General features: G+C 39.5%; 1 protein-coding gene across 2 annotated transcripts in view; it reads left to right on the top strand.

The window, feature by feature from the left end:
- The window catches only part of CWF19L2 (CWF19 like cell cycle control factor 2), a 156,637-nt gene that overhangs the window by 114,511 nt on the left and 28,229 nt on the right, over window positions 1-13,897 (top strand). For both annotated transcript variants that reach the window (XM_057316733.1, XM_026505860.4), the window contains 2 exons: window positions 8,982-9,194; window positions 12,760-12,876. In XM_057316733.1, coding sequence (XP_057172716.1) covers window positions 8,982-9,194; window positions 12,760-12,876 — 330 coding nt within the window. The remainder of the gene's footprint in view (window positions 1-8,981; window positions 9,195-12,759; window positions 12,877-13,897) is intronic.

Genomic DNA, 13,897 nt, shown 5'->3' with positions numbered 1-13,897 from the left:
CTTAAATGGAAAACCCTTAACTGATTGGAAATTTAGTTCAGAAAAATTTATTCTCCTAGTTTATATTAATGGTTGTATTCTAAACATCAGTCATAATATGACATCGCTCACATTATTGTCAACCATCAGTCACTCTCTCATAAAATCCTGACTTCTTTCTTTTCTTCCCCTGACAATTCATTCAAGAGGTTTAGCTTTGACTCTGATGGAAGGTGTTTAAAATAGAAGAAGCTTTGGCATGCTCAAATACTTAATATTCTGATTTGGAAGAGTTGTTGGCGAGGGAAAGAAAAAGAGTAGACTAATGACGAGCGAGAAGAGGAAGAAGTCGTGAGTGCCGTAGTTAAGCAGACTGCAGAGCCCGCTGTATCCGGAGTATATGAAATGGGGTTGGGTTCCAGTGCATGGACGGCAGGGCTGGTTTACATGGAGACACATGTGCCCTCCCAGTTTAGCAGGAGGGAAGAAGTATGAGCCAGGCATTTGCTTGGAGGGTTTGTAGGTTTGGTGGTAGGAAGATGAACAAGTTCTTGTCTGATTTTTGAGATCATCTGCTGAGAGTGAGAGGAAAATTGATGGTGTGTCGAAGGCTTGATGGTAATCTTCTGAAATAGTCATGGTATAAAATGGGAGGTTTTAACAATTGTGCTGACGAGCCAGTTCAGCTGATGAGTTCATAGTGGAGCCAATTGCAAAATGTAATGACTTTTCTACAACATGGCAGCCAGGGGATAGGACCAGAGGAGGAAGATGGTGATTACATTCAGATTGGACTATACTAAAATAATACTGTTGGATTTGGGCATTAGAGATAGTGGACTGGAGCAGAAAAGGAGTAATTTTATTTTATTATTACATTAACTTTCAACAACCATATTATACAATTGACATTTGACAGGTCTGAATTTCATATACTGTTATGTACTGTTTTTGCACAGTGGTTAATGATATTCAAAAAATAATATTATTCTTGGAATATTTTTGAAAAAATGTACAAGCAGAGCCTCTGAACAAAACCAGCTTGTTACTGCTATTTATAGAAGGTTAAATCTGTATCAGTCACTTTTCAGTCAGAGAAACAGAACTAATAAAAGACACACAGACACAGGCTTCTTGCAGGAGTTTGAACTTTCGCAATTGTGGGAGCCAGGGAAGCGGTCATTAGGGCTGTGTGTTTGCATCTTTAAGTCCAGAGGCAGGCACTTGGGAGGGAAGAGGAGTGTAAGGAGAGGGGGAGCAAGAACACGCTGGAACCGAGCTCTCGAGGATGGACAGGAAGGAAACACATGTCCGTTCTTGTTGCCTGTGGCCTTGGTAGTGTGGCTGTCCTGTAGGCCAGGCCGGGAGCTCAACACCCACGTCTGACCCAGAGCTCAGAGAAGCCGAAAGCGGGTGGAGGGGATGGGGAGCAGTTGCAGACCCAGCTGCTGTGCTGTGTAGGAGGTGAGTGAGCAGGTAAGTGGACAGGGTAGACTCTGAAATGGTGGTTAGTTCATGTCTGTTTCAAGTTTCCTGTAAGAATTTCTCCCTTTGCCCACCCTAAGCAGAAACACAGAAAAGGGAAGTCTGGTAAACTTCGGCCAGGGTAGTCAGATTGGCGGTAACCATAACCCGTGTCTTTATACCTTGGCACAGCTCCTTAAACTGTATTTAATCTCTAAATAAAGAAAATAACAAAGAAGTCATGCTTCTGTCTAGCATGATACAACTGTCCCACTTAAAATCAAAAACATGCTAACCCTTTCCCCAGAGAGAATACAAAGCTACTTCTCACATTTATGGTAGATGGTAAAGAGATGAGAGAGGGAAAGAGAAGAAAAAATTCTGGTTAATAGTTAAATGTATATTCACATACATATTTGTATCAAAGCAGCAAAGAGATACTGGTCCTGTGGTTTGAGCGAGTGTTTATAAGTGCCTTCCTGCGCTACCCATTCCGTATTCCTTTCGCCGCAGCAGCACCTTAGCTGCTCATGGGTCCTTGCCTCGTAGCGTGGACCCAAACCTTCATTTATGAGTGGTCCTGCCTTAATTTGAGTTGTTGTAGTTTATCATTGACTTTAATCCTAGGTTATGAGATACTAAGAGGTGCCCTAAAAGATCTCCTATATTCAAGTTACACGTCCCCTTGCCTCTATTATGTAGTACCAAGCCAGTCTGCCCTTAGTCAGAGTCAGTCACTCCAGCCAGTGTAGGGACTCTGGTCTAGTGGACAGAGGAACCAGAGGAGCCAGGTGGCAGTGTCTGTTCCAAGTGCAGTGAGTCATGGTTGCGTCCCTTGGTAGAAGTATTCCTCCCTTTGGAACTGAGACCTGTACACCAATAGGGCCTAGAGTCACAGGGATGGGCAGCGTAAGTTTTGCTAGTGTATCAAACGCAGTAATGAGATGGGTCACCCCTATTTTCCCCTAGATTCCTAGACCTGTGAACCCTGCCAAGGGGAGAGAGAGCATTACAGTTTGGGTGTTGATTTAGAGCACATCGTTCATTCTGGAGGACATTGCCCTAGCCCCAGCAGGTGCCACCCAGCATTTCTCATTAAGTCTAGAAAAGGCCAGTTTACTGTTCTGGTCGGCTAGCTGCCTCAGGATGATGGGGAACGTGATGAATTAAATGTGGCTGGACCATTGTCTGGTGATCATCATTGCGTGATGAGTGTAGTGACCCTGGACCTGTGAATTCAATGGGCATGGACCCATGGCCACATTGTATTTGCTGTGAAATTGCTTTCTTGGTCAGAGGAATGTGTGTGATACCTTGATGATATAAATCCAGAGATGGTAGTTTTGGCAAAAATATTACATGCAGGGAAGGAAATCCATCCGTATCCAGAGTACTTGTCTGTTCCAGTGAGAACAGGGTGGGTCCCCTTCCGTGATGGAAGCAGTCCAGTGTGCCCAGCCTGTCGCCAGATAGTGGCTGATCCTCGTAAGGATGCTGCCGTATCAGGGGCTCAGCATGATCTCTGTTGTTGGCAGGGTTGGTATTCAGCTGTGGCTACAGCCAGATCAGCTTTGGTACGTGGAAGGTCATGGTGCTGAGCCCCCACATAATTTCCTTCCCTGGCTGGCCACCCTGTTCATAACCTCATTTAGACAAACGTAGCAGGGCTAGTGACATAAATGTGTTCACCAACGCCACAGATGTCTTTGTGCTCTGTATCAGTTTGGAGAGATCTGTCCACATATTTCTTCCCAGACCTCCTAGCTGCTAATTCTCTGCTTGTGTTCTGTCCAGGTCCCTGACCATCCAACCAAACGATTAGCCCTAGTTCACGAATCAGTTTAGACCTGTAGCTCTGGCCACCTCTCCTTCCATCCAGAACGAACAACCACATGCACTGCTCAGCATTCTTCTTACTGAGAGGTTTTCCTTCCACTACTGTCCTTCTGGGCCATCCCAGTGTGGAGCCCAGGTCCTGCACCTGTGCACTTTTGGCTGGGGCCTGTGTACCATGCAGAACCATATGTTTACTTTGAAAATGTGAATGTATAATCTATATTTAAATCTTTATAGGTTTGTTTGTTTGAGATCTAGGATCCGACCAGTGTTTGTATGTTGCATTTGGTTATTATTGTCTCCACAGTGACTACCCTCCCCAAGTCTACCCTCACTTCTAGCTGCAGGTTCAGGGATCCCCAAGGCCGCCCTTTGGTTTGGTAACAGAATTCACCAAAAGCTGTTGTACTCACAGTAAGGCTTATTACTGTGAAGGAATACAGATGTAAAGTCAGCCAGGGGAAGAGGCGCATGGAGCTGAGTCCAGGAGGTTGCAAGCGTGATGCTTCCATTTGTCCTCTCCCAGTGAGTGGTGGACAGCGCTGACTTCTCCCAGCAGTGATGTGTGAGAGATGCCAGCAGGGAAGCTCACCCGAGCCTTAGCGTGCAGGATTTTTGTTGGGGTTTGGTCCTGTAGACGTGGTTCATTGCCTGTGAGGATGACCTTAGTTTCCAGTCACTCCTGAGGTGGAGCTGATGCTGCATGGCCCCGGCCTGCACCATAAATCACACTGTTAGCACTATCTCGTGTGACCCAGGGCTCCCAGGTCAACAAAGCCACTCTTCACAGGCAGGACATTCCAAGGGTTTCCAGATTTCCTTCTCTTTGGGTAACGGTAATTTTTTATTTAACAGCTTTCTTGAGATATGATTCATGTGGCATATATTCACCCATTTAAAGCGTACAATTCAGTGGTTTTTAGCATATTTACAGACATGTGTAACTGTCGCCACGGTCGATTTTAGAACATTTTTATCACCTCACGAGGGAACCCTGTAACCTTCCGCTGTCACCCGCTAACCTTTCAGCTCCCTTCCGTCCCCACCCTGAACAGCCACAGATCTGTTTTCTGTGTCTGCAGATTTCCCGGATCTGGATATTTCATGGATAGGATCGTGATTTTCTGTGACTGGTGTCTTCCATGTCGCATTTTTACAGTTCCTGTTGTAGCAGGTGTGAGCGCTTCGTTTCTGGTTTGTAGCCTCCTGATACTGTATTGGACAGATTTTACACGTTGTCGATCTGTTCATCAGTCGATGGGCGTTCGCATTGTGTCCGTCTTTTGGCTGTAACGAATAATGCTGCTTTAAAGATTTATGTAAAGTTTGTTACACATGTTTTCATTTCTCTTAGGTATATACCTGGAAGTGAAATTATCTGGTCATATGGTAATCCATATGTTTAATTGTTTATTTATTAGTTTATATTTGTTTGAGGAACTACCAGACCGTTTTCCAAAGAAACTGTACCATCTCACATTTCCACCAACAGAGTATGAAGGTTCTGATTTCTCCCCATCCTTGTCTACTTGCTAGTGTCTGTCTGACTCTTGAATTCCCACCGTCTCAAGAGCCTCAAGCGGTAACTTCGTTGTAGTTTTGATTTGCATTTCCCTGTGCTGATTGGCCATTTGTGTACCTTCCTTGGGGAAATGTCTGCTCAGAACCTTTGCCTAGTTTTGGATCAGGTTGCTTGGTTTTTGTTTTTCTCTTGTTTTGCTGTTGTTGAATTGTAAGAGTTCTTTTGGGTATATATTTTGGATATACGATTTGCAAAGATTTCATCCTGTTCGGTGGGCTGCCTTTTCACTCTGTTGGCAGTGTCCCTTGGTGCACCAAAGTTTTTATAAGTTTGATATAGTCCAGCTTATCTATTTTTTGTTTGTCAGGAAGCTTTTCCTCTATGATTTTTTTCCAAGAATTTTTTAGTTCTTAAGTTTAGGTCTGTGACCTGTTTTGAGTTAATTTTTATATATGGTATAAATTAAGGGTCCAACTTTTTTTTTTTCATGTGAATATCCAGTTTTCTCAACACCATCTGTTTAAGAGACTGTCATTTCCCCTTTCAGTGGTCTTGGCACCCTTGTTGAGAATATTTTGACCATATATGAGAGGCCTTATTTCTAGGCTCTCTCTTCTGTTCCATTGGTCTGTTACACTGTTTTGGTTACTGTAGCTTTGCCGTAAGTTTTAAAATCAGGAAGTGTGAGGCCTCTACCTTTGTCCATTTTCAGGATTATTTTGTCTCTTTGTAGTGCCTTGAGATCCATCCCATATGAATTTTAAGATGGATTTTTCTGTTTCTGCAGAAAACATTATTGGGATTTCGATAGGCTTTGTATTTAATCTGTTGATCACTTTTGGTGATCTTCCCTCCTTTCTTTGATGTTTTTTAATGTCGTAACTATTTTACCACATTTTTCTGATTTGTTTGAAAAAGAGATTCTCAGAGTTTTAAAATACGATGTATGAACTCGAGCTTGTACCATCCTGTCAGCTTTCTTTAGGACTCTCTAAGTGAGGGAGAGTCTTATTTTCATACCTCTGTTTTCTTTCTTCACCTCCTTTCTGCCAGCAAGTATTTTGCTTTTCTACTTTGTAGACTCAGTTTTTCACTTTCTGTTAACATTCTGTCCATTAAAAAACTTTTTCTTGTCAAATATGGGAAGATGGTGGCATGAAGGTCACAGAAGATGTGTACATGATTAATAAATGAAAAGCATTTTGGATCAAAGCCCAAGTAAAAGATAATGGGAAAAATTCAAATAATTAGAGGGCATTGGAGGACAGAATTGTAGTTGTGTTGAAGAATCAGTTTTGTATTGTGTTGAAAAATTATGCAGATTTAAGAGACAAGACTGTACTCTATTTAATTCAGAACTATGAAGAAATCAGAGAAATTTGGCAACATCCACGGAGCATAGATTTAAAGAACAGAAGTACTGTCTTCCATATACAAAGGATTTGATTTGAATTGAATATATCCCCTGGTCACTCATGAGCTGGTTTTTAATAACCGTGTTTTCATGGCAGTATGTCACATGTGGCACAGGTATGTGTGGAAGGAAGTGTGTACTCTGCTACTCTACTAATACACTTCAGCAAAGAGGAGTACCTGCTGGATGTCTGAGTTCCCTCCGATGAGTACCTTCACTCAGTTGGGTGTATTTATTCCAGGTGAAATTCAAGGTTTCTTCTAATTCTCTATGCTGCTTCATAGACTATATTTAAAATATACCCTTTCTGTCTTTTAAAGATGGATTTCTTAAGTGAGAGAGGCTTACTGTATGTCATACACTCTTCATTTTTACAGTCAGATAACCTTTGTCGGATTCCTGCTTCTGTCTCTTAATAGCTGTGTGATTTTGATGAAGTTTTTAGTCTCTCTTAAGCCTTTTAAAATCTTACAAGTGAGGATGACAGTTCCTATGTTGTGGGGATGTTTGGGTGAGAGAGTACTTAAGGTTTCTGTTAGTACCTAGTACATGGCTGGTCACTCTATGAAGATAATTAGTGACTAGTTCTGATATTTTTCAAAATATAATGTGTTGTAATTGAGATAAAGGTCTGAAGTTAAAATAATTGTAAATCAGGGCTGTTCACATAAGTAAACAAACCTGGAGGAGAGATATATGCAAGGATTAATGTAGAGAAAAAGTAGAAGATAAAAAATAAATTCTAGTATAGGCAAGGAAGCTAATGTGCTCCTAGAGGACCCTTAGTGCTAATAATTAGTACCTGGTTTCTAATTTTTACCTGGTTCTATCAATAAGGACATTTTAGAAATCTTCTGTTTACATTCTATTTTATTTTCTATTCTATTCCTTTTTTTTTTTTTTTTTTTTTTTTTTTTTTTTTTTACTTTCTTAAGGTGGATGTTGGTGTTACTGATTTGAGGCCTTTCTTGTTTTCTTAGGTAGGTGCTTGATGCTGTAATTGTCCCTCCGAGTACTACTTTATCAGCATACCACAAATTCGCCTATATTTTATTGCACTTCAGAATACTTTCTGATTTTCTTATTTATTTATTTGATAGATACATGGGTTATTTGGAACTGGGCTATTTAATTTCCAAATACTTGGCAGTTTTCCAAATGTGTTTCTGCTGGTATTTCTAATTTAATTCCATTGTGTTCCATGCACATACTTTATGTTACCTGAATCCTTTTAAATTTGTTAGGACTTGTGTTATGACCACGAATGTTATCTCTTGGTAAATGTTCTCTCTGCATCTGAGAAGAAAGTGTATTCTGCTGGTGCTGGAAAGACTTTCTGTGAATGTCAGGTTAAAGTGGTTCATAGTTTTGTTCAGGTCTTCAGTATGCCTATTGATTTTCTCCTTGTTCTGTCAGTTATTGAGAGAGGGATGTTTAAATCTCTGACTACATTTGTGGATTTGTGTATTTCTTCTGCAGTTCTATCAAGTTTTTGCTTCATTTTTTTTGAAACTCAGTAATTAGGTGTATAAATTTCAATATTGTTATGTTCTCTTGATGGTGTGACCCTTTTATCTTTGAGAAATGACCTTTTATCTCCTTCATAATATTCTTTGCTTTCAATTCTACTTTCTCTGACATAAATACAGCCATTCTAGCTCTTTTCAAATCTTTTTAAGTGTCTGATAAAATCCAAGCATCTTGCTATTGCTTTGCATTTGATGATACAAAAGAGAGTTCTCTTTTGGTACTTACCAGACTAAATAGAACTTAGAACTTAGTCTAATGGGAGAAAAACACAGTTAATGAGCAGTTATGATATAGTGTGGTCATATGAAACTGACGGGAGTACTGAACCAGAGGATCTTGGAAGATCCAAGAGAGTTCTTCTTTGGAGGCAACAACTAAATCGAAGCCTCAGATTGAGAAAGCAGTGGGAGTAGACTGGCACAGTTGGGGGCCAAATTGGTCAGAGAGCCGTGTGCGTGAAGCGTGTGAGTCCTTCCTGTGTGTCAGGCACGTGTTGTGAGGATTAGGCAAGATAACCTGTTAGGGAGGTAGTATTGTTATGACGGTTGTGAAATGAGGAAGTAAAGCATGCAGGGAGCACAGAGAGATTAAATAACTTGCCCCAGGCTAAGACATGTGGGAGCTAGGACTTTATACCATGGTCATTCTGACAAGAGAGTCCCAACTTTTAACTATTATGCTTGTCAGTGTCTGTGATTTAGTAGGCAAACCAGAGTCTGACCTTGATCCTGTTCACAACGTGGAGTACTTTGAGGGCATGAATAAAATAAGTAAATGAATTTCATGTTTTAAAAGCATCACCCTGGCTACAGTTAATGTTTGGGGAGGTGTGGAGAAGCTGCCTGGAGATAGAGTTGAAAGATGTTTATGGTCTGTATGGAGCATATGCAGATTTTAAAATGAAAGTAGTTCTTAACCTCTCCATAGTTCAATTTCCTCATCTATTAAATGGAAACAATAATGGTCTCATTCTCACGGAGTCTAAAACAGTTACATTGCATAAAATTGTACATGGTAGATACTTGGTAAACTGTAGCTGTGATGGTGATGATGATGTTGATGATGCTGATTGATTGACCTTGAAAATCAAGCTTAAATTTTTAATCATGTTTTTCTCCTTCTTTTTTTAAAATTTGAAAGTTTTACCATAGAACTTACAAGTAGAACTTAAGAGCTACAGTACAATAAAATGTTAACCACTGCCTTCTCCCTACTACTGTTATTTTGGTTTTTCAGTTTATGGGAAAAACAGATGGAGACTATTACACTCTAGATGACATGTTTGTCTCCAAAGCAGCTGAGAGAGAACGTTCTGGTGAAGAGGAAGAGAACCAGAGGAGGAAAGCGATTGCCGAGCACCAGAGTCTTGCTGCACAAATGGAAACATGTCTGTATTGTTTTGACAGCTCTCAGTTTCCCAAGCACCTTATTGTTGCCATAGGTGTTAAGGTAAGAAGTAGAACATTTATCCTGAGGAAGTGATGTAGTGCTTTGTGCAGATTTGCCTCTTTCTTGAGACTCTTACAGGATTGTAGTCTGTTTTCTTCTCTTATTCTGTGTTTCAAATATTTTCCTTTTCTAACTTCCCGTGGTTCTTAGAATCTTCTTTAGAGTGAGTATAAATATTTAGGTGACACGAAGCTCCTATCTTGTGTGATCCTGCTCTTTAGAGAAGCAGCATTGGGTAATGCTTACGGCTCTGAACTGTGGAGCCGGCCCACCTGGACTCAGGTTCTGCCTCTGCCGTTTACCAGCTGTGTGGCCTTATTTTCACGGTCAGCAGTTGATTCTTAGTGTTAAAATCACTTCAGAAATATTCAGTCTAAAGTGGTTTCTGCTTCTTGCCTTACTTTCTCATAGAGCCTATTTGTTCTTCATAGAATATCTCAAAATTCGAAAATTTTTCTGTATTTTACTCGCTTATTGAGTCCCTTTCCTGATAGTCTGTAAGTTCCATGAGGACAAAGAAAGTCTAAGTCATCATTGTACACTAAGCATGTATCCCATTGTTTACCAAACATACATCCCGTTATAAAGCAAGACCATGTGTTTGTAGTCACTTATTTCGATAAATATTTGGTGACTTAATTCTTCTGAGTAAGTGATGATTGTGTACCTGACACATACCAGACCTCATTTGTTACTGGGGGAAAGTAGACTCTGATGTACTTGTGGAGCTTGTGTTGTAGTAAATTAGGGCAGAAGATAAAGTAGTAACTGTCCTAATCGAAGAAAGTGTTGTCCTATGCTAATAAAGCAGGGAAATGGGATAAAATGTGGGATTTTTTGAGACGGTGGTCTAGAAGGCCCCTTTGAGGAGGTATCTTAGTAAAGCTATGAAAGATGGAAGGAGCAAGCAACATGAAGATAGGAATGACTCCTATTTCAGGAAGGGGCATCCAGGAGTGAAGAGCCCTGAGGAGAGAATGTGCTTGGCATCCACGGGGCGGAGAGGCCAGTGTAGCTGGAGTGGAGTGGGAGAGGAAGTTGAACGAATGAGTGCTAGTTCAGGTCCCGATAGTTCAGGTACTGTACATACGCGTGTATTTATCGATTTGTTTGTTTCTCACGTACACACAAGATACACCCCATGTATCCAAAGAACTGGCGTTGTCTTTTCCATTCCAACTCTAGTCTTTAATATTTGTAGGTTGTTAAAACTGTCAACTTATCAGTTTCTGTTTTGGTTTCTTTAATTTATTTCCTTATCCTTCCTCTTTCTTTCCTTCCAAACTTTATCAAAAGGGTAAATGTAGGGGCGCCTGGGTGGCGCAGTCGTTAAGTGTCTGCCTTCGGCTCAGGGCGTGATCCCGGTGTTATGGGATCGAGCCCCACATCGGGCTCCTCTGCTGTGAGCTTGCTTCTTCCTCTCCCACTCCCCCTGCTTGTGTTCCCTCTCTCGCTGGCTGTCTCTATCTCTTCAAAAAAAAAAAAGGGTAAATGTAAAAATTCCATTTAAAATTTATTCAACGAAAAAAAACCCACCATAACCTGTTACTTGTATTAATTTGTCTGAATTATATCCCAGACCTTTACGTAGACAGTAAAATTTTTGTAATTACGACATTATAAATATTTCATTCCTCTTCAGTCTGATCTCCACCTTTTAAAAGTATAAGAATAGATCAAATATAAAGTAACACTTAAATGTTTCCTCCTGTACTTGAGACGTTTGGAGTTTTTCCAGTGGGTTCTTCGTGTCCCTAGTTCTGGGGACAGGCTGCGTCCAGGGAGGCACAGAGATGCTGAGTGTGTGGACCTGCCATTGGCTTCCTGCTGTGTGGGCTGCATCAGTTCTCTCATGAAAGCAGACGGCTGGCCAGTGAACGCACATTTTCTGTTTCTTACGACCTGCCTTGCCCCATTCTCCTTGGTGGTTCTCCTCTGCGGTGCGGTAACCCACACTTTCCAGGCAGTCTTTTCTAATGGTATTAAATCCTTCTCTTTGCCTATAACTTCCCAAGAGTTGGCTCATCTGTTTGTTTCCTCGTGTAGTCGTCTTTGTACTTTGGTTTCATTTAAAAAAACCACTTGAGCCTCTCCTTTCTCCATCTGTACTTTATGCTGTCTTTGCTCTAAAAACTACCATTGACGTTCTGCCTTTTGTGTCGGAATATTTTAATGTAGAAATATTTGAAATATTGATTAGAAGGAATTTCTTCCATGTCCTACAATATCTGACTAACAGGTCATTTAATTCATCTGAATAAACAGTAACAAATTATTCCTTTTAGTTATTACCTAAGTTAATCATATATGATTTTGAGTTTCTAAAGAATTACTTTGCCATTAAGTTGAAACAATAAATAGTATTTCAAAGCAATTCAGTAATTCTCCCTCACCCTAAATTTCTAATATTTAAAATTAATGTCTTCAATGCAAATATATTAATGAAGCTATATTAGTACTCTAATTAGAGTCACAGAGTTAGAAATAACTTCTGATCATCAGCTATCCCTCCCTTCTCCCTTCTTTTTTAAAAATAAAAGATCTATCTGCTTGTCTTAACACTGTGCTTTACCTTTTTTTTAAGTAGGCTTTGTTTTTTAGAGCAGTTTTAGATTTACAGAAAAATTAAGAAGGCAGTACAGAGTTCCACGTACACTGTGTCCAGTTTCTTCTCTTGTTAACATCTGAGAGTAGTAGGCAATTTACAAGATATAAATTTGTTACAGTTAATGCATCAGTACTGATGTTGTTTTTAATTTTGAATATGGTTATGATTTTACTATAAAGTTAGGTAAATTTCCGTATCCACTGCTACTTTGTCCTCTCAGCAAAGCTTTAAAATTTTGCATTATTTTGTTAAATAATATTGTCTGCCATACAAAATATTTCTAGCCAAAACCTAACAAAAAAAAAATAATAGAAAATAAGATCAAGCCCCTTTGCAGAATATTACTTACGTTCCTCATGAGCACTGCTCACTACATATATACTAACTGACCTTTTTTTTTTAAAGACAGTTTGTGTACAGTGAAAAAATAACACCAATTGGTAGGTAATACATGTATTTAAATAGATAGAACTTAACCAGAACAGTAAAGCCCTACAGAGCACATTTCCTTTCTGTCTTAGTTGCGTTAATTCTCTTTGCACAGCCAATGAGAGGAGGACTGCCTGATGATTAGGCACCAGTTAGACTTCTCTGTCATTACCAAGCCATGTATTTGTTTCATTCTTGCCAAAAATTGCATTGTTTCAAGAAGCAAAAAGCTTTCTCAGAATAAGGATAAAGTGTCATTCATTTTGCCCTTGGGGAAGCTCAATCTCTGATATACGTATAACAGTTAAAATTGAGACTAGGGCTATAAATTTCCAGTTTATTAAAATCTATCTTCATGGCCTTTAAAAATTTTAGAAAAATATCAGATATCTTTAAAAACATTAAAATAAAATATATTGCTTGTGAACAAGTAAACCTTATTAAACATTCGCCATGTTTCCCATGGCTCATTTGTCACAGTGGAGAATAAATATAATAACATTTCACTTTGCAATTTTCCCTCCATAGGTTTACTTATGTTTACCCAACTTCCGCTCTCTTACCGAGGGACACTGCCTGATAGTCCCTTTGCAGCACCACAGAGCAGCGACCTTATTGGATGAAGACGTCTGGGAGGAAATTCAGGTCAGCGTGATCACACTCACCCTAGTAATGCTCATGACCGGTCTTTACAAGCTGTTGTTATAAATTCCAGCGGGTTTCTTACACTTTCATCCAGCAATTTTACTTTCTGAACTTACACATACGCACACATTTCCCTGGTTGTGTACACCTGTGGATCATGGGGTTTTCACCGCTCACTACCTTTTTATCTTACTTCCCTTATGTACTCCATGTTTTGAAAGCTTTTGTAAAAAAATTTTTATTGAAATGTAATTATAATTTTATAATTATAATATAATTTCAGGTGTACAACTGAAAGTTTTTGTGTGCTAAATAAACTGTGACACAGTAATAATTATTTTTACTTAAAAATATGAATGTAACACAGTAAGCTAATCGATTATAGCCAAAAGGAAAGATATTTTCAGATAACAAAAATAAATTTTGGAAGTCAGAGGTTCATATCCAGCAGTTGCCATATTTTCCTGTAATGGAGTTGGGCTCTGTTCTGTGATTTTGCTATCAGCCTTTATTTCCATACTTTTCCCTTTATAACCTGGCCCAGCTTTTGAATTCAAGGAGAGAGAGAGTGTGTGTGTGTGATTCTGTAAGAAACTGAAAGACACAACATGGGTGAAATTGCTCCTGAATTATTTCAAGACCTCATAATGACCAAAAGAGAAAAGAAAGAAAACTCTTGTTTTTCTAATACTTGACAATTGAATAGGGGTTAGAGGGACCCCCACTTAGAAAATGTGAAAACTGTAAGACTTCAGAAGAGACTGTATTGTCTTTGAATCATGGTGACAAAGATGCTGAAAGAGAAGATATTTTGACTGCATATTATGAAATTCGGTCTCTTACTCCTTGTAATCTTTAAGTTTATGCTGTGAAGGGTAAAGGACAGACTCTTTTAATGCGTCTGTGGCTGAGTATGGGCAAGAATGTGGACAAATACATTTGATGTGCAAAAAAATTTTTTTCTAGTAGTGGATGCCAGCGCAGTAAATAATTTAAGTGTATGCAAATTTCGTTTTCAGGA

This window comes from Ursus arctos, unplaced genomic scaffold (assembly GCF_023065955.2).
Source record: "Ursus arctos isolate Adak ecotype North America unplaced genomic scaffold, UrsArc2.0 scaffold_22, whole genome shotgun sequence".
Taxonomy (NCBI): domain Eukaryota; kingdom Metazoa; phylum Chordata; class Mammalia; order Carnivora; family Ursidae; genus Ursus; species Ursus arctos.
This window is presented reverse-complemented; position numbering and strand designations above follow the sequence as displayed.